We start from the raw sequence: 22,895 nt of genomic DNA, 5'->3' as shown, positions 1-22,895 counted from the left end.
AACCACACCGGCCCCCTCCTCCACCCTGAAGATCGTGCGCGCACTCGGGACGGAGGCGGCGGTACACTCGCGCCACGCCTGGTACCACCGCCACGCCGAGAGCACGCCGGGACTGGCGCAAGGCAGTAGCATCCTGAGTCGCCTCATTCAGACGACACTCAACGGACTCTCCGTGGACCGGGGGAGGTTGAGAACGAAGGCACCCGCACCCGACGGGCAGGACGTCCGGCTCGACTAGGCCGATTCAACCTCAGGACCACAAGTGGCTAGCCGAGGGCACCGCCGAAGAGGACACCCGTGGTCAGCGGGACCGAAGAGAGCAAAGACGCCGACGAAGAGAGCGAAGACGCCGACGTCGACGGAGCCGCACACAGCGCCACGCTACGAAGAGACGCTGCAGAATGCAGAGAAACGAATGGACACGGGCACATCGAAGCCCGCACACCGAAGCCATCGAGGGCGCCGACCCCACCAGCTCCCCCCAAGACTCACGCCGAAGGCATCCGAACGAAGCGAGCGCGCGCGGCAGCCCCCCGGGCCCGTGGGCGACGTCGCGCCGACGGCCAAGCACTGCAAGCTCTCGCGCTCGGCGCCCCGCCGCCCAATCGACGCGCGCAGCGGGGTGCTCCTCCCCGAGCGCCCCCCGGAGCCGACGCGGCGAGCCCCACCACCGGCCGCTGCGCGAAACCACCCCCGCGCACCCTCCGAAAGCCGCCCCATAAGCTTCGGCGTTATCATTCATGTAACAGTGATGCAGTTGACCAAGCAAGAGGGCTCGCTCTCCGTCTGGCTCGACGCCGCGCCAGCCTCCGCCGCCTGCCACTATCTACGCCGGCGTCGCTGCGGCTCAACACACACCATGGCCGAGTTCGCGCCGAGCGCCCACGACGACTACGACTTCAGCGCCGAGGTCGCGGCCGACGAGGAGGCGTTCCGGCGCGAGGTCGAGGCCGCGAGCCGGGACGCCGGCGAGGACGAGACCGTGGCGCCCGACGACGACGGCGCGCCGTCGACGGGCCCCATCGTGACGCTGCTCATCGGCATGGCCGGCTCGGGGAAGACGACGCTCTTCCACCGGCTCCACTACGACTGCGCGAGCAGCGGCCGCCGCTGCTACTTCGTGAACCTGGACCCGGCGGTGCTCGAGGTGCCCATCGAGCCGCAGATCGACATCCGCGACACCGTGGACTACAAGGGCGTCATGCGCGAGTACAAGCTCGGCCCCAACGGCGCCATCGTCACGTCGCTGAACTTGTTCGCGACGCAATTCGCCGAGGTCATGAAGATCCTCGAGAAGCGCGCGGCGGACTTCGACCACGTCATCGTCGACACGCCGGGCCAGATCGAGGCCTTCACCTGGTCCGCGTCGGGCCAGCTCATCGCCGAGTCGCTGGCGTCGACCTTCGCGACGAACATCGTCTACGTCGTCGACACGCCGCGGACGATGGGCCCGTCGACGTTCATGTCGAACATGGTCTACGCGTGCTCCATCCTCCACAAGCTGCGCCTGCCCCTGACGGCGGCCTTCAACAAGGTCGACGTCCAGCCCTGCGAGGCCTGCTTCGAGTGGATGGACGACTTCGAGAAGTTCCACGAGGCGCTCGACGCGGCCGCGCGCGACGACCCCGCGGGCGGTTCCTACGTGACGTCGCTCCACCGGTCCATGAGCCTCGTCCTCGACGAGTTCTACCGCGTCCTCGCGCGCGTCGGCGTCTCCGCCGTCTCCGGCGCGGGCATCGACGCCCTCTTCGACAAGATCACCGCGTCCCGCGCCATCTACGACGCGACGTACGGCGCGGAGATCAACCGGCGCCTCGCGGCGGCGCAGGCCGCCCGGGAGGCCAAGGCCGCGGCCGACCTCGTCCGCCTCGAGAAGGACGTCGCCGACGTCGCCAAGGAGCAGGCGGCCAAGGGGCCCAACTAGCAGGCTGCGTAAATCGGTCGGCGACTGGGGGGGGGGGCGCTATCTAGACATCGCCTTAGTGACCACCCGGCGGGCACCAGAAGTCGACGACGTGGCCCGCGGCGTCGGTTCGGAAGGCGCGGCCCGTGCGCGAGCAGCCGCACTTGGAGACGATGCCGCTGAGCACGCGGCGGTGGTTGCGCACGAAGTTCGTGTAGTCGCCGGCCTTCCGCACCTTGTCGATCAATGCGTAGGAGGACTCGTTGCGTTGGGGACTCATGAGGCCGCTCTTCGCCGGCGATTGAGGCAAGACGCTCGCGCCGGCGCGAAGGAGCGAAAAGATCACAGTTCGACGACCCCCAACAGCAGGCCCCGAATCTACCGCGCGAGACAACGCTGTCGCCCCACTTGCCTCCCTCAGGTTTACATCGGCCCGGTTTTCGATGAGCGTGTCGACGACCGCGCGGCGAGCATACATAGATGCGACTGTAAGAGGTAAAATACCAGTCGAGGTCGGTAGATTTACCAGAGCCCCTGCTTCGAGCAGGGCTTTCACGCAGTCGTTATGGTCCTCCAGAGCGGCTTGATAGAGGGGCGTCGTTATGCCCTGGCAATTCACATTCGCGCCGTCATCGAGAGCAGCGCGTAATCTTCGCACTTTGCCATCCCGCGCCGCAGCATAGAGACGCACCAGAGGTGATCTCCTAGGCGCCCGCAGCTCCAGTGAGAAGTGGGCTAGTGTGCGTTCATGCTTACGATCATATGAGAAGTTCCCGGACATCGGAATCGGCGGGCTGCGCAGAGGGCTAATGCTTCCTACGCCACGGTGCCGGATTGTTGAGGGCGCTCAGCGCTGGGCAACGATGGGCAGGGGCCGTGGCGGCTTCGAGAAGGGGCAGCTCGACTTCGACGGCGACACGGTCCCTGACGTCGGGTCCGCCGTCGCGTCCGAGGAGGCCAAGGCCGGCAAGGATGGCAAGCGCTCCTGGAAGAAGGTCGTCCACACGCCCCTCGAGAACCGCATCGAGGTGCGCCGCGGCCGCCGGAGCAACCCGTCAGAAACTTCCGTAGGTCTGGGACCGGGCGGAGCACGCGCGCGCGGAGCACCGCGCGCGGTCGACGTACAAGCCGAACCGCGTCGCCATGCGGCGCCTCGTGAAGCCGCCGATTCTGAACCCCGGCGTGACGCCGGACGCGCACTCGCCGCGGGATCTGCAGCGGCGCGCGACGTTCTACGAGGAGAAGTCGCGCAAGCTCCTTAACCGCAAGCTCGAGGCGCGGCTCCTGGAGCCGCTGCCGCGGCCCGACGAGGGCGACTCCGTCGTCGACGACGGCTCCGTGGCGACGCGGTTCACGATGGACCGCGAGGAGGAGTCGCTGCGGGCCGCGGAGCGCTGGGTGACGCGGCCCCTGGGCCCCCAGCCCCGGGCGCCCTGGCGCGTCGTCGTCGTCGTGGCGGACTGCGGGCTCGCGTACGACGGCGCGGCGGTCTTGGCCGGGTTTTTAGAGGGCATGGCCGAGGTCACGTCCGTGACGCTGCCGGGGCGGCTCCACCGCGCGAGCGAGCCCACGCAGACGCAGGCGTTGCTCGACACCATCGCGGCCCAGGCGGCGAGCGCGTCGGAGGCCGGCGACGGCGGGCCCGCGTCGCGGTCGCGGAGCAACAGCCTCGGCTTCAGCCCGCGGTCCTCCGAGGAGGGGTCCGACATCTTCAGCGGCCGCAAGCGGTCGAGCTCGCTGGGCACGAACGAGGACCCGACGAGCGAGCTCGGCGTCTACGGCGTCGACGCGCGGAACGCGCTGGCGACGCTCGGATTCTTCGACGCGGACGCCGACGACCGGCCCTGGATGCTCGTGGGCCACGGTTTAGGCGGCCTCGTCGCCTACCACCTCGTCCTCGCCCAGGTGCGCCGGTCGAACCCGCTGTCGCCGACGCTGCCCGCGCACCTCTTCGTGTCGGGCTGCCGCGCGCCCGCGACGTTCCTGGGCTACCCGGGCCACGCGCCCGCGGACGAGGGCGAGCCGTTGAGCCGCCGCGACGACGTGCCCCTGCTCTACTACTTCTGCCAGCTCCGGAGGGGCCTCGACCCGGGGCCGCCGGACGTCGACGGCGACCTCGACGGCGGCTTCGACCTGGAGACGGAGCTCGAGCGCGTGAAGCGCGAGATGGCGAACATGCACCGCACGCAGCAGCGCGTGCTCAACAAGATGCTGAGCCTGCTCCCGCCGCCCCTGCGCGAGGTGCCCGTGCTCCGCCAGGTCGCCGCGAAGGGGCTCCGCGAGGACTGCGTGCTCCTCGAGACGCACGTCCACGAGGCCGAGTGGCCCCTCAAGCTGCCCATCACGGCCATCGCGGGCGAGGGCGACGCGTCCCAGTCCGCCGAGGACCTCCAGGGCTGGGAGCTCGAGACGAAGCGCGCCTTCCGCACCGCGCGGCTCCCGGGCGGCTGCGCGTACCCGCGGGACCGCGCGGGCGCGCGCGCGCTCGTCGACCTCATCGTCGACGCGGCGAACAACCCCCCCGACGAGGACGCGAACTACTCGGACAGCGACGAGTCCTTCGAGGACCCCGTCGCCGCCGCGCAGCGCGCGCGCGCGCTCCACGACAAGCTCGAGAACGACAACCCCTTCTCGCTCGACGCGTACTACCCCCTCGACGTCGAGGAGACGACGGTCTACTCGGAGCCCAACGCCGACGCGTCCCTCAAGTCCTCCGCGCTCGTCGCCAACTCCGTCCTCGGCAAGTTCGCCCACGAGGAGCGGCGCCTCACGGGCGCGCCCCCGGGCGCCGGCGGCGACGCGCCCGCGTAAAAGAAAAGGGGGTGCGTCCTAGAGGCAGGGCCCGATGACGGCGCGGATGAGGTCCCGGACCTGGCTCCGCTTCTCGCCCGGGACGCAGTCGCGGAGCAGCGCGGCGACAACCAGCGCGGCCTTGCGCTTGGCGGGGAGGGCTGCATTCTCCACGATCGACCGGTTGTTGACAGTCACGCGGCCGCGCCGCGCGAGCTCGACGAGCGCCTCGAGGCCGACGGCCGCCGCGATCGCGACCGCGTTGGCGTCGTTGTTGTGGGCAAGTAGGCGCAGCGCCTGTGCGGCCGGGAATTTCGCGTTGGCGCTCCCACCGCGCAGGAGCTCGACGAGCGCCGCGATGCCGCCGGCCTCGGCGATCAGGACCTGGTTGGCAGCGTTGTTGTGCGCGAGGTGGCCCAACGCCCACGCGGCCTGCTCTTTGGCGACCGCGCTCCCTTCGCGCAGGAGCTCGACGAGCGGCGGGATGCCGCCGGCCTCGGCGATCAGGACCCGGTTGGCGTCGTTGTCACACGCAAGCCAGCGCAGCGCCCACGCGGCCTGCTCTTTGGCCTCCGCGCTCCCGTCGCGCAGGAGGTCGACGAGCGGCGGGATGCCACCGGCCCGGGAGATCAGGACCCGGTCGCTGTAGTCGTTGCACGCGAGGCTGCCCAGCCTCAGCGCCGCCGCCGCCTTCGCTGCGTCGTCGCCCTCGCGCAAGGTCCGGATCAGCCCCTCGATCTGCTCCACCATCCTTGACCCCTTGACAAAACGCGTTCACCCATGCTTGCACTTCATCTTGCCACTGGCGAGTGCGCAATGGCAAGCATGGAAGCGACCTCATCACCCAGCGCATCCCTCCTCGCCGCGTCCGCCGCCGGCGACGTCGCCGGCGTCGTCGCCGCCCTCGACGCCGGCGCGCCGGCGCACGCCCAGGACGAGGCCACTGGCACGTCCGCTCTCATGGCGGCGGCGGGCGCGGGCCACGCCGACATTGTCGCGCTCCTGCTGGAGCGGGGCGCGCCCTGGAACGCGCTGGACCGCGACGGCAAGTGCGCCGGCGAGTACGCCATGGCCGCGCAGAGCCAGCCGTGCGTCGACGCGCTCGTCGCGGCGGGCGTCCGCGCGCAGCTCCTCTTCGGCATCCTCGAGGACGGCGGCGCCGTCGCCGGCGCGACGACGGAGGACCGCGACGCCGCGACCTACCTCGCCACGCCCGCGGCCTTCGACGCCGCCGGCGAGACGCTGCTCGACGCGTCGGGCGACGCGGTGATGATGGAGTGGGAGCGGCCGCTCATGGCCGCGCACGCGGACGTGCTCCTGGGCCGCTTCCCGGACCCGGGCTGCCAGCACTTATTGGAGCGAACGGACCTGCGCGTGCTGAACGTGGGCCACGGCCTGGGCATCGTCGACTCCTACATCCAGCGCGGCGCGGACCGCCTCTCGAAGCACGCGATCTGCGAGCCGCACCCGGACGTCTTGAAGCGCATGGGCGCCTGGCGCCAGAAGCCGCGCGTCGACGTGCGGGCCGAGACCTGGCAGCAGGCCCTGGAGGACCCAAATTTCGGGCCCTTCGACGGCATCTTCTTCGACACGTACGCGGAGACGTACGCGGACATCAGGGCAGCAAAAGAGAGCGAAATTCCCAACTTCAAAGGCTCATATCTCGGCCGTTTTCCACTCGTTTCGGCTGATTTTTGGACGAGCGATCATCTCTCGGAACAGTCTCGAAGCGTAGATGCTTTTTTTTGAACGCGCGCGCGCGGAACACTCACGTTGAAGCGACGTTGAATCACCCTTTTGCTGCCCAGGCGGACATGCGCGCGTTCTTCGACGCGCTGCCGCGGCTGTTGGCGCCGGGCGGCGTCTTCTCCTACTTCAACGGCGTCGCGCCCTTCAACCCCTTCTTCCACGGCGTCGCCTGCGAGTTCATCAAGACGGAGCTCGCGAAGCTGGGGCTCGAGACGACGTTCGTGCCGCTCCAGGTCGACCAGATCCAGCGCGACACGTGGGACGGCGTCAAGCGGCGCTACTGGCAGTTCGACTGCTACCACCTGCCCATCGCGGCGCGTAAGACGGCTGGCTAGTAGTATTAAAGATTGTCGGCAAACATGTCCACGAAGGTGCTGCACTCACTCCAGCTGCCGATTTCAATATAGGCCTCGGTGACCCGGGCTTTGCAATTGCTCGTAGGACCACGCTTCTTACCACTATATTGAATCTCGTAGACCGCTTTTAATTTGACGGGTGCAATTAAACCGTGCCCTTGCATTTCCGCCGCCGCAGTTATGTAGCACGCGTCTTTGCTCGCTGTGCTTCGCTCGTGTTGCTCGAGCTTTTGCGAGACATCCTGGTACTTGAGACTGCCGCTAATCTCAAAATCCCACGGACCATGTATGAATAGCTCGGGGTTTGCATCTTTTTCATCCTCGTCGCCCGACTCGTCGAACCATTCGTCTGCCCTGAAACCACGTTTCACCATGAATTCTGGACTCGTGATGTATAACTTCCCATTCCCATTCCCATAATTCTGCCACCCGTCCCGGGATGGCGGACGTAGGGTAGACCAAGCCTTTTTCCAATTCCTGATTTCGTGGACCTGGTTGCATTCCGGTTCACCGTCGAATTTTTCTCCGTTCCAGCGCAACTCTGAAAACGGACAGTCCTTGACGTCCGTCTTCTGCTGTGCCTTCGACTTGGGTCTCCGCTTGGGAATGCCGCTCGGACTCTCCTTCTTCGAGCCCTTGGCCGACTTCTTCGTCTCCGCGGCCTTGCCCGTCGTCTTCGTCTTTGCCGGTGCCGTGGCCTTGGCGACCGTCTTCGTCTTCACCGGCGCCTTGGTCTTCACCTTGGAGGAGCGCGGCTCGTTCGCCGCCGTCGAGCCCTTGCTCGTCGCGCTCGAAAGCGACGCGATTTCTTGGTCCTTCTTTCGATTGGACTTCTCGAGCTCGACGATTCGAAGATCCTTCTCTTTCGACGTCGCCTCTAGCTCGGCGATCCTGCGGGCCTTCTGTGCGACTTCTTTTTTGAGCGCATCGATCTCGGACATCTTAGCGTTTTCTGACACCACAAGGTGCCCCGTGAGCTCCTGGGCGTCCTCCTTTTCTTCGCGCTCGTCGTCGCGTTCCTCCTTCACTTTGACGACGCGCGCGGACGCGTGCTCGAGGAGACGCAGACCCTGATTCAGAGGCTCCAAATTTTGCGGGCCGTCGACGTCGTCCACGTCCTGCGCAGCGGCGGCGCGAGCGACCAGGTCGCAGTCCTTGACCTCGTCCTCGTCGACCATCATGTGGCTCCGGTCCGACCACATCACCTTGAAGCACTCCTCGGCGCCATCGTGCTCGCGCAGCACCCACAGCGGTCTCGGTTTGGGTCCGACAGGGCTTCGCCACACTCCGTTGTATAGAACAGCCTTTGCGGTTAGCGCGCCCGGTGGCGCGGTGGCAGCCATGCCCGATAACGACGAGTTTTGGATGATTGTTCAACAACAGGTCCTTGAAGGAGAGGCGTTCGATGTCGGGCGGGGGTGCTTCTTAGTCTTGCAATCTTAGGAGCTCCCGCCGGCCTTCTGCATGGACTTGAGGATGGACGCGAGCGTGGACTCGCGCGCCGCGCGCCCATTCACGCTGTCTGCGACAGCGTCTTGGAGGAGGTCGTACGTGTCGATGAAGGCGCCCCCGGGAAGCTGGGGCGCGAAGTCGCCGTCGAGGGCCGTGACGTTCGTCGCCGTGAGCTCGGCGAAGACGTTGCCGCCGCGGTGGGACCGCTTGTGCGTGTCCGCGGACTGGAGCGACGTCCGGCTCTCGGCGCCGTGGGGCTTCGCGGTCGACTTGGCCGTGCCCGGCGGCGGGCTCGGCGGCGGCTCGGCGGCGAAGTCGCCCGGCCCGCCGTCCGGGTTGCTGAAGAGGCGCAGGATCGTCAGGGGGTCGCTCTCGCCGCCGGCCGCCGCGTTGACGCCCGGGCAGAGCTGGAGGATGAGGTGGTGCGCCGCGAAGACGTGCACCCGCCCGTCGGCGGCCGACGTCGCGACGACGCAGTCGTCGCCGGCGGCCACGGCGTGGTCGCCGTCGGACCGCGGCGCCTGGCCGTCGCCGAGGCTCAGGCAGCCGAGCACGCCGTCGTTCGCGAGGTCGTACAACGCGAGCGACCCCTTGCCGTCCGCGGCGACGGCGAGCGCGGCGACGTCGAGGCAGAGCACCTTGGTCACGGGCGCCGCGAGGTCCGCGCGGCAGGCGACGAGCGCCGGCTCCGTCGCGACGAAGGCCCCGGACGCCGCGCGCGCCTCGCCGGGCACCGCCAGGTCGTAGACGTGGAGCCGGCCGTCGCCCGCGCCCGCGACGAGGTACTTGTGGCGGTGCACGGCGATGGACGTCACGGGCGCCTGGTGCCGCTTGAGCACGCGGCGGCACAAATCGAGGTGCAGGTCCCAGAGCAGCACGGCGCCCGTCGCGAGGCCGAGCGCGAGCACCGCGTGCTCGTCCGCGCCGCGCCGCGCGTCGACGGCGACCGCGGACGCCGTCGCCGCCGCCGGCAGGGCCCAGGACGCGAGCTGGGGCGGCCGCGGCGCGCCCTCGCCCTCGGCCGGCGGCGGCGGGAGCGCGCCGAGGCCGTGCTTGCGGACGACGTTCGACGACGCGCGGACTTCCACGACGGACGCGTCCGTCGCGCAGCCCTCCGCGGCGCTGTAGCAGCCCACGAAGTGGAAGGTCGGCACCTCCACGGGCGGCTCCTCGTCCAACTCGTCGCCCTCGGCGGGCGCGGGCGTCGCCGGCCGCGACGGCGCCTTCGCGCCCGGATCCGCGGGGAGCCGCGCGACGCGCGTCGGCCGCTCGGGCGCGGGCAGCGCGAAGGTCGGCCGCCCCACGTCCGCGAGGTCCTTGTCGTACTCCGCGCGCCACTCCACGGCCTGCTCCTCGGAGATGCGCTCCATCTTCCGGTCCACGTCGCCGTCGGGCATCGCGGCCATCGACGGCAGCCGGTGCAGCGCGGTGGACCCGTCGCTGAGCGTGAGCGCGAGCCAGCGGCCGTCGCGCGCGAGCGTCAGCGCGAGCGGCCGGCTCGGCGTCTCGAAGGTCGTCAAGAGGCTCAGGCGCGGGCCCGGCGGCGCGTCGCTCGGCCAGACCTCGACGATGGCGACCTTGCCGCCGCCCTGCGGCTCCGGCTCCGGCGGCGCCGCGGCGCCGTCGTCGCCCTCGGCGGGCCGCGGCACGGGGTCGCCGGCGGAGACGACGACGCGGAAGGGCCGCTCCGGCTCGCGGTCGCTGATGGCGCTCATCGTCGCGACGGAGAGCGCGAGGCCCTCCTCGGAGTCGAAGACGCCGAGCGTCGCGCTCGCGCCGCCGTCGTCCTCGGCCTCCCGCGGCGCCGTCGGCTCGTAGAGCAGCAGGCTCCCCGTCGCCGTGCCCGCGACGAGCACCGCCGCGTCGCCGCCGGCGCCGCGCCAGCGCACGCACGTCGTCTCCGCCCCGGGCGCGACGACCGCGCGCGCGACCGCCAAATTCTCGAGGTCCCGCGGCGGCGCGCGCGCCTGCCCGCCGAGGGACACGACGACCTCCGGGTGCCGCTCCTCGATCTTCGCCCAGGACTCCTCCCAGATGCCCTCGAGCACCTTGCTGATCGTCCGGTAGGGCTGCGGCAGCGACGCGAAGAGGAGCGCCGGGTCGAAGTCGTCCAGATCGGCGAGCGTCGTCGTCTTGTAGTGCGTCGCGTCGAGCACGGGCTCCAGCGGCACCTCCACCTCGTGGGCGCCATCGCCGCCGAGGTCCACGAAGCTCATGCTGCGCGGCGCACAACCGCGCTGATCGATCGGGGCAGCCTCTCGCGGCAGGATTCGTGCCGCAACTTTACCCTGGGTGTGGGCAGATAACCTTTCAGGGGAGTGCTCTCGGTGAGATCACGCGCGCCCTCGCCTGCCTTATGGAGAGCCCTCGGTGAGACCATGCGCGCCCTCGCCTGCCTCGCTTTTGCAACCGCGGCCGCCGGTGCGAAGCTCCGGCCCGTGGCCGTCGACGGCACCGCGGCCATCGACGCCTACTACGTGCTCGGCCCCTTCGCCACTGGCAAGGACGAGGTCGAGGGCGGGCTGCGCGACGCCGCGGCGCTCGCGGCGCATGCGCCGAAGCTCGCCGCGCCGCTGCCGTCGGAGCACGCGACGGGCGGCCTCGTGACGGCCTGGGCCGTCGCGCGCGCCGGCGGCGACGGCAGCGCGACGATCGCCTTCGACGACGTCGTCGACTGGAACGCGCTCGTGCGGGGCGTCGGCGGCCACGAGGTCCTCGAGTGGCAGGCCCTCGCCGTCGGGTCCTTCAGGCTCCGCGACGCCGCGCGCGCCTCCGTGCGCTGCGAGGGCGTCGCGGCGTTCACCGTCGACGATTTCACGGTAGCGGCGGGCGACGTCTACGGGCGCGCGATTCCGGCGCTCGCGGCGGCCTACGACCTCGCCGCGGGCGTCCACGCCGTCCGCATGCGCGTGCGCGCGAAGCACCGGGGCGCCGTCCGCTGCGTCGTCGACGCGGCGAGCGCGACGCAGCTGCGCGCGGCGGCCGCGCCGGACTGGGTCGAGGGCGAGGCGCTCTCCGGCTACGTGGCGCTCGAGGTCTGGAACGGCGGGCGCCGCTGGCTCCGGGACTTCGCCGTCGCGTCGTCGAGCGCCCGCGTCGACGCGTCGATCGTCGGCGACGACGCCGTCGCGCCGGGCCAGCTCGCCTTCGTGCGCGTCAAGGTCTCCTCGAAGGACGCGTGCGCGGCCGGCGAGCGCGCGGCGCCGCGCCTCGCGGTGACGGCGGCGGGCGTGGCCGTCGGGGACGCGGCCCTGGCCATCGAGTGCCGCGCGCGCAACGCGTCGGCGCTCATGACCTTCCTCGACCGCGACGGGTCCGTGCAGAGCGCGGGCGTCGTCCTGCCCCCCTGCGCGAACGCGAAGCGCGTGCTGCTCATGCGCGTCGCGGCGTCCGTTCCTGCTTTGTGTCTTCGACGTCGATGCGTAGGCTCCACGGCACGTCCATCGACGCGCGCGACAGCGCCGACGCGTTCAAGATGAAGCCGCGGGGCGCGGCGGACGCGGAGCCCTACGCCTTCGGCGCGCCCGCGGAGGCCTGCGCGACGCTGCTCGCGCCGTCGCGCCACGGCGCGCACAACTGGGAGGGCGTCGGCCTCGGGCACGCGCTCGCGGCGCTCGACGCGCTCGCGGACCGCGACTTCGGCCGGCGCCGCGATCTAGACGTCGTCGTCACGGGCCACTCCATGGGCGGCCACGGCGCCGCGCTCCTCGCCGCGGTGCTCGGCGACGCGCGGGGGCTCTCGGCGACGGCGGGCTGGCTCCGGAAGGAGACCTACGGCGACTCGAACGCCCGCTACGTCCACGACGCGGCGGCCCACGCGGTCGAGCCCGCGCTCCGCGCCGTCCTCGACGCGACGCTCGCCGGGAGCGAGGTCGACACGCTCGCGACGAACCTGTGCCGCGCGCCCGCGCTGCTCCGCGCGGGCGACCAGGACCAGGCCGTGCCGCCCTTCTACATGCGGCGCCTGCATCGCTTAATTGCGAGCGCGTGCCCGGAGGCCGTGTCCTACGTCGAACTCCCGGGCAAGGCGCACTGGTGGTGGGACACGGCCTACCCCAACGACGGCGGCGCGGTCAACGACGAGGCGCAGCGCGCGTTCTTCGCGGACGCGTTCGCGCGCGATCGGCGACCGTGCCCCGCGGGCTACGTCCACGTCTGCCCGAACGTCGACGCGGTCCTCGGGGCCTGCGGCTTCCGCGTGCTCCAGCAGGTCGCGCCGTTCCGCACGTCGACGGTCGCGGTGACGGCCGGCGGCCGCCTCGCGACGCGCAACGTGCGGCGGCTCCGGTTGGCCGAGGCGGCGCGCGTCGACGGCGCGGACCTGCCCGCGGGCGAGGCGTGTTTCGACGGCGGCGATTGGCGCGCCTGCGGCGCGTCGGCCGGCCGCGGGCCCGGCACGTCGGGGCCCTTGCGCCAGGTCGTCGAGACGGCATTCGAGATCGTCGCGGAGGAGAAGCACCTGGCGCTGGCTGTTTATCTCGCGAACCAGTTCGCGCAGACGGGCCACGCGCGCGCGCCCGTCGCGCTCGACGACGCCTCGGGACCCGGCAACGTCGTGCTCCTCGGCGACTCGGCCGCCGCGCGCGACGCGCTGAACCGCACGGCCGCGGCGCTCGAGATCCGCGACGGCGCCGTCGACCTCGGCGGCTGCGCCTTCCGCGGGCCGGGCGTCGCCGTCGCGGCGCTGCTCCCGTTGGACGGCCGCCTCGCGCTGCTGCTCTGGGGCGCGGACGACGGCGCGCTCGCGGCGCTCGTCGCGCTCCTCGCGACGCCGACGATCCCGCCCATGGCGCGCCAGCCCTTCTCCAACGCGCTCCCCGACGTCGTCGTCCTCGACGCCGCGGCCGCGGAGACCGGCGGCGCCGCGGGCTACGTCGCCGCGGGCTTCTGGGACTCCGACTGGTCCTTCGCGCGGGACGCGTCCTGGGTCGCGGACTGCCGGCCGTTGCTCGCGGGGGACTCGGAGGAGGTTTGCCCCGGGGCGTAACTTTTAGTCTTAGACCACGCGCCACCTGTCTCGAGACTCTCGCATCAGCGTGGACGGGTTGCTGGGAGCCTGGCCCTTGATGTGAGAGTCGACTCTCGCATCACGTTTCTTGGGTTGCTGGGAGCCTGGCCCTTGATGTGATCAATACCAAGCTGCGTAAGCACGGACGACGCGTTCTTGTGTCCTTTTCTAGCCGCCCGTCTGTACCAGAACACGGCTTCGTCGATGTCCTGATCGACACCCAATCCGCCGCGCATGTACCAGTTGCCGAGGTTGTTCTCGGACCCGGTGTATCCCTGCTCGGCCGCGAGTCTGTACAATCGAATGATTTCCATCGAAACCACTTTGTTGTGACTCTCCGCGCCAAACACCCCCGAATCCTTTGCCAACTGGACTGCGAGATTGTGTTGTGCCATTGCAAAACCGCGGTCCGCGGCAGTACGTGTGAGGGCCATCCCCTTCCGCTTGTCCAGCTTGACGCCGTCACCGTTGACGTAGAACGTCCCGAGCTCCGTCATCGCTCTCACGTTGCCCAGATCAGCGGCGCGCTCGTAAAGTTTCGCTGCTTTTTTCGAAGATTTCACGATGGAGTAGAAGCTGTGGCCATTCTTGTAGTAATCGCCCAGAGCGAGCATCGCTTCCGGCACGTCGTTGTCGATGTGGCGACGTAATCCGGATATGACCCCCTCCTTCGGCAAGGACGGCGCGCGACATAGAGGACATGGCTTGTTGCCGACCTTGAGGTTGCACGCGGCGCAGGTCAATCGACAGCAGCAGATGCGCAACACGGGACTCACGTTCAAGTCCCAATCCTCGAGGCAACACGGGCACCGCGAGCCCCACCGCGCCGACTCCGGCGCCGGCTCCGGCTCCGCCTCGCGCCGCGCGCGAGCGGCCTCGTGTTCCGCCGCGATGCGCGCGCGGACCTCGTCGGCGTGCGACCGCGGCGCGGGGCCGTAGACCGGGGGCGACGGCGGGGGCGTCGGCGCCTCGGGCCGCGCCGCCTCCGTCGCGCGCTCCTTCCGGATCTTCTTGCACGCCTTCCGGTGGCCTCGCTCGCGCCAGTCGATGCGTTGACAGTCCGTCGAGCAGTACCTGTGACGGGACGCGTCGAGCCGCGCCCGACCCGTTTGCGCGCGTCCTGGCGCCGGGCGCGCACTGCGTCGTCCCACAAGGACAATTAAGCTTGGCCTTCTCACCGCAGATGGTGCAGGTCATGCGCGCCTGGAGCTCCTTGACGCGCGCCTTCTTCGCCTCGTACTCGAGCTTCTTCGCGAGTATCTCTGGATTCATCGCGACCGCGGGCCGCGCCGCGGGCTCAGGCTCGGTGGACGCGGGCTCCGGCACGAGCTCCGCGGGCGCGGTCTCGGGCTCGGCCGCGGGCTCGGGCCCCGCGTCGGGCTCGGGCCCCGCGTCGGGCTCGGGCCCCGCGTCGGGCTCGGGCTCGGGCTCGGCCGCGGCGAGCTCGGCGGGCTCGGTCTCGCCAACCGTCTCCTGCTCCTGCTCGGGGGGCGACTCAGCGGCTTGCTCATCGGATGGCGCGCTCCGGAAGATGGAGCCAAAGAATGACAAGGGGTTCAGCATGTCGTCCGGGATGGATTGAAGCGCGGGGCGTGCGGGCGGGTGGCTGACTTTTGCCACTCGCAAAAATTTATTTGGTTTGTATTTATAAATGCTCAATCGACATGAGTCCGACCGAGCCTGGACCGCTAAAGCCTCGCTAAGAGGTTGCCGTGCGTAAAAGATTAGTAGGCTTAGCGCCGCCCGGGACGGTCACGGCTGCGAATGTAGTGGTCGTCGTCCTCGGGAGCCATGATGAAGCGGCCGTGTGGCTCGTGTTCGTCGAGCTCGACCTGATACGGCGCGAGGAACCCCGGCGTCATGCCCTGCTCGCGGTACCATACATCGACCACCGTGCCCACGCAAAAGGCATCTTCCATGCGGCACTCGACTCTCGCGCCGATGTCGAAGCGTAACTGGATGTCCGGCGGCGGCTCGGGGAACATGGCGCGCATGATACGCACCTCGAAGCCGCATCGCCCGGGCATCTCGGCGATTTCTGAGGCCATTTCGTCTATCACTTCACGGCGCATTTCGAGGCTGTTGATCTTATCGAGACTGTCATAAAGTTCCAGCATGTATCGCGAATGCTCTATGCCTTGGGCGTCGGCCATTAACCAGAGACGCACGGTCGCTGCGAGATCCTGCTCGACGCCGCGACCTTCCGCGTAGGCGAGAGCCAGGTTGTGCTGAGCCTCCCCGTAGTTTTGGGCAGCAGCAAGCGTCAAATAGCGCACGGACTCCTCGTAGGCCGCGATAGATTCTTCGTGTTCGCCGCGGTCCTCGAGCTCTTTTCCGTGATCGCTTAGAAAGTTGCCGAGCGTGTACTGCGCCTGCACGTCGCCTTGATCCGCTGCGGGACGACTCTGCCTAATCGCCTTCTTACAGTCCATCTGCTCGAGGTAGCCCTTTGCGCGCTCGCAACCCTTGGCTGCTGCTCGCAAGAACCACCGTTTCGCTTCCACGTAGTCCTTGGCCACTCCCCAGCCAGCACCGTGCGCGATGCCGACCTGAAGCTCGGCTGCGGTGAAGCCCTGCTGTGCCGCCAGGAGGAACCAGCGGTAGGCTTCGTCGTCGTTCTTCTCGGCCAGGAGGAGGCCTCCGAGATTCATCTGCGCGATGTAGTCGCCGCGATCCGCGGCCATTCGATACAATTGCTTCGCCTTCGCTTCGTCCATCTTTACGCCATTTCCGTTCTTGTAATATACACCAAGGGAAGTCATCGCCTTCACGTCCCCGAGCTCCACGGCGCGCTTGTAGAGTTTCGCGGCCTTCTTTGCGGACTTCACGAGGCCGTAATCCCCGTCGCGATAACACACGGCGAGCGCCGTGATCGCCTCTGGAACCTCGTTCGCCACGTTTTTCTTCAGCATAGCCAGGTGCTCCGCATCAGTCTTGGGCCACGGTGAACGGCACAGCGGACAGGGATCATCAGCCGTCAACTTTTTCTCGCACGAGTCGCATATATGTCGGCAGCAGCAGGGCCGAAGTATCATGGACATGTTCGGGTCCCAGGGCACGAAGCAGATCGGGCACTCGCGTCCCGATCGCGCCGAACCTAGCCAGACCTTCTCCGGCTCCGGCTCCGCCTCGCGGCGCGCGCGGGCCGCCTTGTGTTCGGCGGCGATGCGCGCGCGGACCTCGTCGGCGCCCGACCGCGGCGCGGGGCCGTAGACCGGGGGCGACAGCGGGGGCGTCGGCGCCTCCGCGCGCGCCGCCTCCGCCGCCCGCTCGTCGCGGATCTTCTTGCACGCCTTCCGGTGGCCCCGGTCGCGCCAGTCGACGCGTTGACAGTCCGTCGAACAGTACCTGCGGGTTCGCGTCGCGGCGCGATCGCGCGACGCCCCCGACCCGTTCGCGCGAATCTCCGTCGACGTCTCCGAGCGCCGGGCGTCCTCTCCCTTCCGCGCATCTTCTCATGCGCCGGGCGCGCACTGCGTCGTGCCGCAGGGGCAATTGAGCTTGGCCTTCTCCCCGCAGATGGTGCAGGTAAGGCGGAGTTTCAGGGCCTTCGCCCGGGCCTTCTTTTGCGCGTATTCTTCTTGCTTCTCTTGCCAGGTGGGGGCCATAGTCTTGTCGTCGTTCGTGGTCGTGTTGTCTGTCTCGTCGGCGCTGAACTATCGGGCGCGGTCTACTGGCTTGAAATCTCAGCTGTGGATGCTGGCCGCTCGCCGAGATTTAAGTCGAGATTTAGCGCAAGCATCTCGAGTCCGGGAGCTCTCCTAGCTTATAAAAACGGCCGCTGCGCCGCGACCGCGCGGCCCTCCTCCCCGAAGAGCCCCGGACTCGCGGGCGACTTGCGCGGCCGCGGCGGCGCCGCCAGCACCGGGACCGGCGGCGTCCGCGGCGGCGTCCGCGGCGCGGCCTTGGGCGACTTGCGGAGCTTCGGCGGCGGCGGCGACATGCCGCGGCTCGACCCGTTGAGCACGTCGATGTAGCGCTTCGGGTACTTTTGTATGCGCTCGCGCTGCCCCGGCGACAGGTTCTCCAACAGGTGCGGGTTCCGGAGCTTGAAGCCGAGCTTCAGGTCGCCCGTGAGGAGCTCCGCCGGCGGCGGCCCGCGGCGCGGCGGCGTGAGCGCGAACCAGCCCACGAGGCCCTTGGACGCGTTGCGCGGGCCCGCCTTGCCCAGGAGGAAGAGCTGCGACAGCGACAGCTCGATCTCCGACGTCGGCTCGGAGCCGCGGTTCTTCGCGAGCGACCCCCCCAGGTCGTCGTCGACGATGCCCTCGGGCGGCGCGCGGCGGCGGCCGAAGCGCATGCCGAAGGTCGCGTACTTGCCCGGCGTCTTCTTCGCGATGCCGCCGAGGTTGCGGTGGATGCAGACGACGCGCACCGTCGTCGTCTCCACCGCGGCGACGGGCCCCAGCAGGAACGTCTCGCCGCCCCAGGACGGCGCCTTCGTCCAGAGCCGCAGGCCGCTCGCCTGCTGCTCGACGATGCGCAGGTGGTCGTCGTCGGCGTCGCTCTTGTAGAGCTGCACGATGGCCTGCGCGTTGACCGCGAGGTGGTCCGCGCGCTCGCCGCGCGGCCCGCGCTTGCACCGCGTCATGCGCCGGCCGCGGTGGAGCGTCACCTCGAGGACGCACTCGCCGCGCCGCAGGTCCAGGGCCCCGGGCACGCGCAGCCGCGCGAGCAGCGTCTCCAGCGGCGCCGGCAGGTAGCGCGTGCGCCGCTTCCTCGCCGTCGGGTTCACGGCCGCGGACGCGCCCGAGCCCGTGCGGCCCAGGTTGTTCACCGTGAGCTCCGCGGCCTTGGTGACGCCGAGCGCCGCGACGTCCTTGACGGCGAGCAGCGCGGCCATGGTGCCGTTCTTGAGGAGCGTCTGCGGCGCGAGCCAGACGACCTTGTTGAGCAGCGCGAAGATCAACGCCCAGACGACCTCGCCCAGGTAGACGCCGTCCTTGCGCCGGCTCGGCGCGCCGCGGACGACGGCCGACCGGGGCACGTGGATGTGGGGCACGACGACGTTCTTCCGCTCCGCGTCGCTCATGTTGAGGAACGGCAGGTTGAAGTCGCCGAAGAGCCCGCTCAGCGCGCCGCCGTCCTGGCGCTGGATGAAGTCCACGAGGTCGAGGCGCACGTCCGTCGCGAAGACGTGGGCGACGTCGAGCTTCAGCGGCACGCCCCAGCGCGGCCGCCGCCGCGGGTCGCGCACGGGCGTGTCCGGCTCGACGGCGTCGGCGGCCGGCCGCGGCGACCGGGGGCTCGCCCACGCGCTCTCGACCTTGAAGCGGCCCGGCGCGCGGAACGGCGGCGGCGCGCCCTCGGGCCGCGGGGGCGCGTCGTCGTCGCCGCCGCCCGCCTCCCGCCGGAAGAAGCGCTGCGAGATGATGTTCTCGTCCTCGTCCTGGAGGTCCAGCGAGACCATCAAATTCAGCGCGTCCTGCACGTTGCGCTTCGCGCAGAAGTGGACGCCCGTGAGGTGGAGCTCGGACACCGCGACGGCCTCCCGGCGCCGGTCCCTGAGCGCGCGGAGCACGGACGCCGCGTCGAAGTGGAGAGAGAACTTGTCGACTTTCAGGACGTAGCCGCCGCCGAAGCCCGGCGGGTTCTTCCACGTCCAGTCGCAGAGCGTCACGTGGCTCGGCCGCGCGCTCCAGGGCGGCGCGACGTAGACCTCGATCCACGCGATGGACCAGTCGAAGCGCTTCGGCGTGAGCGACATGCCCCACGACGCGAGCGCGCCGAGCACGAGCGGCAGGCGGCACCAGGCGTAGCCCGCGGCGACGGCGATCGCGACGACGAGGCAGCGCGGAAAGTAGACGAAGGCCGACGCCAGCGCCCAGAGCGCCACCGCGCCGAGGAGCCGGACGCGCGCGCGGCGCGGCAGCCGCGCGAATCGGCTCAGCGCCGCGCGTTTGAGCCGCCGGAGCGCGCGGCCCGCGGCGCGCCGCAAGGCGCGGCCCGCGGCCGTCTCGGCCGCGCGGAGCTGGCGCCGCGCGCGGTTGCCGCGGTAGGCCGCCTGCGTCCGCGCGATGGCCGCGGCGACCCGCCGCTTCGACTCGGCGTTGTACCCGAGAAACGCGTCGAGGATCCGCCGCGGGCCCCGCGCGATCTGCGACGGCCGCATCTTGCCCTGCAGGAGCGCCGTCCGCGCGGTCATCTCCCGCACGACGTTCCGCCGGAGGCTGTTCTTCCGCAACGTCGCGATGTCCTTGCCGCGGCGCCGGCGCCGCGAGGGCAGACAGCACGAGTCCTGGTCGTACTTCGGGGGCGCCGTGCCGTCGTTGAGCTCCTCGAGGAGGAAGAGGGGGTTGTGCTTCAGGCGCCACGCCATCTTTTCGACGCGCGACGAGCCGGTTCACGCGCCCTTGACCACGATCCTGGTCGCTCTAATCTCGAGTGGGCTCGCCAAGAAAGATCCACAAAAACTCGCTTCGCGCTTCTCCGCAGGTGTTGCCGACCTCCCCCCCGTCGCGGCCCCCCGCTCGCCTGGTGTGACGAGAGAAAAAACACCACCCAGATGCGCCTCCGGCTCCTCATCGCCTGCGTCGCCGTCGGGCGCGCCGCCGTCCCCGACACCTGCGACCATCGGAACCCGACCTGCGACGCGTGCTGCCCCGCGCCCGGTGGCGTCAAGTGCGTCGACGCGTCGTCCGCCGAAGACCTCGACTTCTCGGGCCGGACCGCGTGCGTCTGCTACGACGGGGACGCGGCGTCTCAGACCGTGACGGGCTCGGATTTCAACGACTGCCTCTTCGTCACGGGCGACTACGCGGTCGTCGACGCGGGCGAGGGCGACGACGTCGTCATCCTCGGCGAGGGCAAGGACGGCGCCGTCGACGGCGGCCCGGGCCGCGACGAGATCTTTGTTTTCCGGAGCGGCGAGGTGCTCGGCGACGAAGCCGTCTACGTCGAGATCGAGGGCGGCGAGGGCGACGACCTCATCGTCGGCGAGGGCGAGGCGCTGTCCATCGACGCCGGCCCGGGGAACGACTACGTAGAGCTGGGCACGTCCGCGTCGACCAACCTCGACCGGAACCGCGTCTGGGGCGGCGAGGGCAAAGACATGCTCATGATCTGGAACGTGAAGAACTCGCTGATCTCCGCGGGCCCGCCGGGCGGCGGCGGGTGCCTGCCCGGCGACGAGATCGACATCCGGGGCAGCGCGTCGCTGACCGTCGCGGGCAGCGCGTGCGACGACTACATCGACCTCGTCGACGTCGACGATAGCGACGTCGACGCGGGCGCGGGCGACGACGTCGTCAACGTCCGCGGCCAGTACAACGACCTCTACGGCGGCGACGGCGACGACATCCTCTACTACTCCGGCGAGCAGACGACGATCGGGGACTTTGAGAAGAAGACTCTGGCAGATCCGTTCCTCAGCGGCGACGAAGACGAGGCCCTCGACGACGGCACGTACTCCTACTCGTACCGCGACCGCTTAGCGCCCTACTACGACTACTACTACTACTACTACTACGAAGCGGGCGCCGCGTCGCCCTCTGCGCCGTCGCCCGCGCCGACGGCCGAGGCTCCCGAGGCTCCCGAGGCGGGGGGCGAGGCGGTCGGCCCGTCCTACGCGCCGACGACGCTCTACGCGCCGACGGCCAAGCCCACGGCCGACGCGGCGGGCGGCGCGGCGCCCGAGGCCCCCGCGCCGACGGCCAAGCCCACGGAGCCCGTGCCCGCGCCGACGGCCAAGCCCACGGAGCCCGTGCCCGTGCTCTACGGCTGCGACGACGCGGTCACGGACTGGATGGAGCGCAACGGCTACACCTGCGAGTCGTACGAGACGTCCATCGGCCTCGTCGGCAAGTGCGGCGACGACGACGTCTGGGTCGCCGCGGCGGCCTGCCGCCAGACCTGCTGGGACGCGGGCAAGGCCTACGCCGGCGACGACTGCGACGCCGCGGGCGGCGCGGTCGAGCCCGCGCCGTCGCCCCGGCCGACGCCGGAGCCCCCCGCGTCGTCGCCCCGGCCGACGGAGGAGCCCCGAGGCGCCGCCCCGGAGGCGACGCCGAAGCCGTCGCCCGCGCCGTCGCCCCGGCCGACGGGCGCCGTCGACGTGTCGCCGCGGCCGACCCCCGACGACGGCGGCGACGGCGGCGACGGCGGCTCCGACGACACCGAGGACATGCTGCCCATCTTCTACGGCGTCGGCGGCGCCCTCATCCTCATCATCCTCTCCTGCATCCTCTACCTCGGCGGCTGCTGCACGTGCCGCAAGAGCCGCGGCGGCGGCGGCGGCTACGGCGGCGGCGGCCACGCGTCGCGCAGCCGCGACGCGGTCTCCCTCTGGGACGCGGAGGACGACGGCGACCAGGGCCACTACGCCAGCAGCCGCCGCGACACCTACCGCGACACCTACCCCGAGACCGAGATGGCGAGCTTCGACTCGCCCACCAAGAACTTCGTCTAGAACGCCACATAGCCCCCTCCCCCCGAAATCAGTAACGAGCTTACGAATCCCCGGGGCCGACGGCGTTCATGACGTCGCTGAAGAAGGAGGAGCCGCCCTTCTTCGCCTTGGGCTTCTTCGCCTTCTTTCGCGTCGTCTTGGGCTTCTTCGGCGACGGCTCGCCCCCCGAGTTGCTCGACGCGACGCCCGCGAGCGACATGAGGTCGTTGAACTGCGAGTCGCTGAACATGGCGGAGAAGGGCTCGGCGTCGATGACGAGGTTCGGGTCGCGGCGGAACGCCGCCGCGCCCTCCTCGACGAGCGGCCGGTCGTCGTCGTCGTCCGGCGGCGCGGGGTCCGGCGGATTGGGCGCGGGCGCGGGCGCGGGCGCGGGCGCGGCGGCCCGCGGCGGCCGGGCGCGCTTCTTCTTCGGCGTCGGCGCCTTGGGCGGCGGCGGCGGCATGGCCTCGCGGCTCGCGTCCGGCGGCCCGAGCGGCGGCAACGGCCGCGGCGGCGCGGCCATGGCGTCGACGGCGCCCTCCTCGAGCACCTCCTCGCCGTCGCTGTCGTCGTCGTCGCCGCCGCCGCCGCGGGGGCTCGCGGGCTGCTGCGTCAGGTCCGACGGCAGGCAGGGCATGGAGAACTCGTCGCCCGGCCGCTGGGACTCGTCGGCGAACGCGAACGCGGCGAGCGTGCCCTCGGAGATGGGCCGGCGCGCGCCCGGCGGCGGCGCGCCCGCGCCCGAGTGCGCGGACGCGGACCCGCGCGTCCCCGGCGCCGCGGAGCCGCCCCGCAGGGACGTCGACAGCGACGCCGAGTCGTTGTCGAAGGCGTAGTCCGGCCGCTCCATGCCGTCCGGGTACCAGAGCTGCGGCGTCTCGACGACGCGGCCCGCGACGGCGGCGACCTTGGCCGCGCGGTCCCGCACGAGGCGCGCCTCGGCGGCCTTGGCCTTGAGGTCCGCGCCGGAGGCCTTCAACTCCGCCAGCTTGGGCGCCCAGGCCGCCTCGATCTTCTTCCAGCGCTTCCGCATGTCCGACGTCTGCCGGTGCGGGAGCAGCTCCTGCTGGATCGCCGTCCACTCGCGCGCGTAGCCCGTGGCGCCCAGCGCCAACACGCGGTCGTCGTAGGACTGCCACTTCGTCGACCCCTTGGGCCGCCGCGCGCGCCGGCTCCGGAACCGCGCGACGCCGTTGCCGTCGGCCGCCTTCGCCAGCGTCTGCACGCGGAACATGAGCAGCTCCTTCGACT

At 70.4% G+C, this 22,895-nt stretch overlaps 5 protein-coding genes across 5 annotated transcripts in view; 2 read left to right on the top strand and 3 right to left on the bottom strand.

Moving 5' to 3' along the window:
* Positions 1-1,018: 1,018 nt before the first annotated feature.
* On the top strand, positions 1,019-1,882 carry AURANDRAFT_3391 (hypothetical protein; the record flags this gene model as incomplete). Its single annotated transcript, XM_009039253.1, has 1 exon — positions 1,019-1,882. A coding segment is annotated over one exon (864 nt), but the record flags the coding sequence as incomplete, so codon positions are not given.
* A 6,355-nt stretch (positions 1,883-8,237) lies between these two features.
* On the bottom strand, positions 8,238-9,965 carry AURANDRAFT_64752 (hypothetical protein; the record flags this gene model as incomplete). Its single annotated transcript, XM_009039380.1, has 1 exon — positions 8,238-9,965. The coding sequence occupies one exon, from the start codon at positions 9,963-9,965 to the stop codon at positions 8,238-8,240; it is 1,728 nt and encodes a 575-aa protein (XP_009037628.1).
* A 3,316-nt stretch (positions 9,966-13,281) lies between these two features.
* AURANDRAFT_27530 (hypothetical protein) lies at positions 13,282-16,170 on the bottom strand (the record flags this gene model as incomplete). The annotated part of the gene is made up of 2 exons (XM_009039379.1): positions 13,282-13,799; positions 15,423-16,170. 2 exons carry the CDS (start codon positions 16,168-16,170, stop codon positions 13,282-13,284), a joined length of 1,266 nt encoding a protein of 421 aa, XP_009037627.1.
* An 854-nt stretch (positions 16,171-17,024) lies between these two features.
* On the bottom strand, positions 17,025-19,577 carry AURANDRAFT_64750 (hypothetical protein; the record flags this gene model as incomplete). Its single annotated transcript, XM_009039378.1, has 1 exon — positions 17,025-19,577. One exon carries the CDS (start codon positions 19,575-19,577, stop codon positions 17,025-17,027), a length of 2,553 nt encoding a protein of 850 aa, XP_009037626.1.
* A 186-nt stretch (positions 19,578-19,763) lies between these two features.
* Positions 19,764-22,895, top strand: part of AURANDRAFT_64749 (hypothetical protein) — a gene marked incomplete at both ends in the record, with an annotated part of 15,146 nt that continues 12,014 nt past the window's right edge. Inside the window, one exon of the mRNA XM_009039457.1 lies at positions 19,764-21,659. Coding sequence (XP_009037705.1) covers positions 19,764-21,659 — 1,896 coding nt within the window. The remainder of the gene's footprint in view (positions 21,660-22,895) is intronic.

The sequence above is a fragment of the Aureococcus anophagefferens genome (assembly GCF_000186865.1).
Source record: "Aureococcus anophagefferens unplaced genomic scaffold AURANscaffold_11, whole genome shotgun sequence".
Taxonomy (NCBI): Eukaryota; class Pelagophyceae; order Pelagomonadales; family Pelagomonadaceae; genus Aureococcus; species Aureococcus anophagefferens.
Note: the sequence above shows the minus strand (reverse complement) of the source record. Positions and strands in the feature narration are given on the sequence as shown.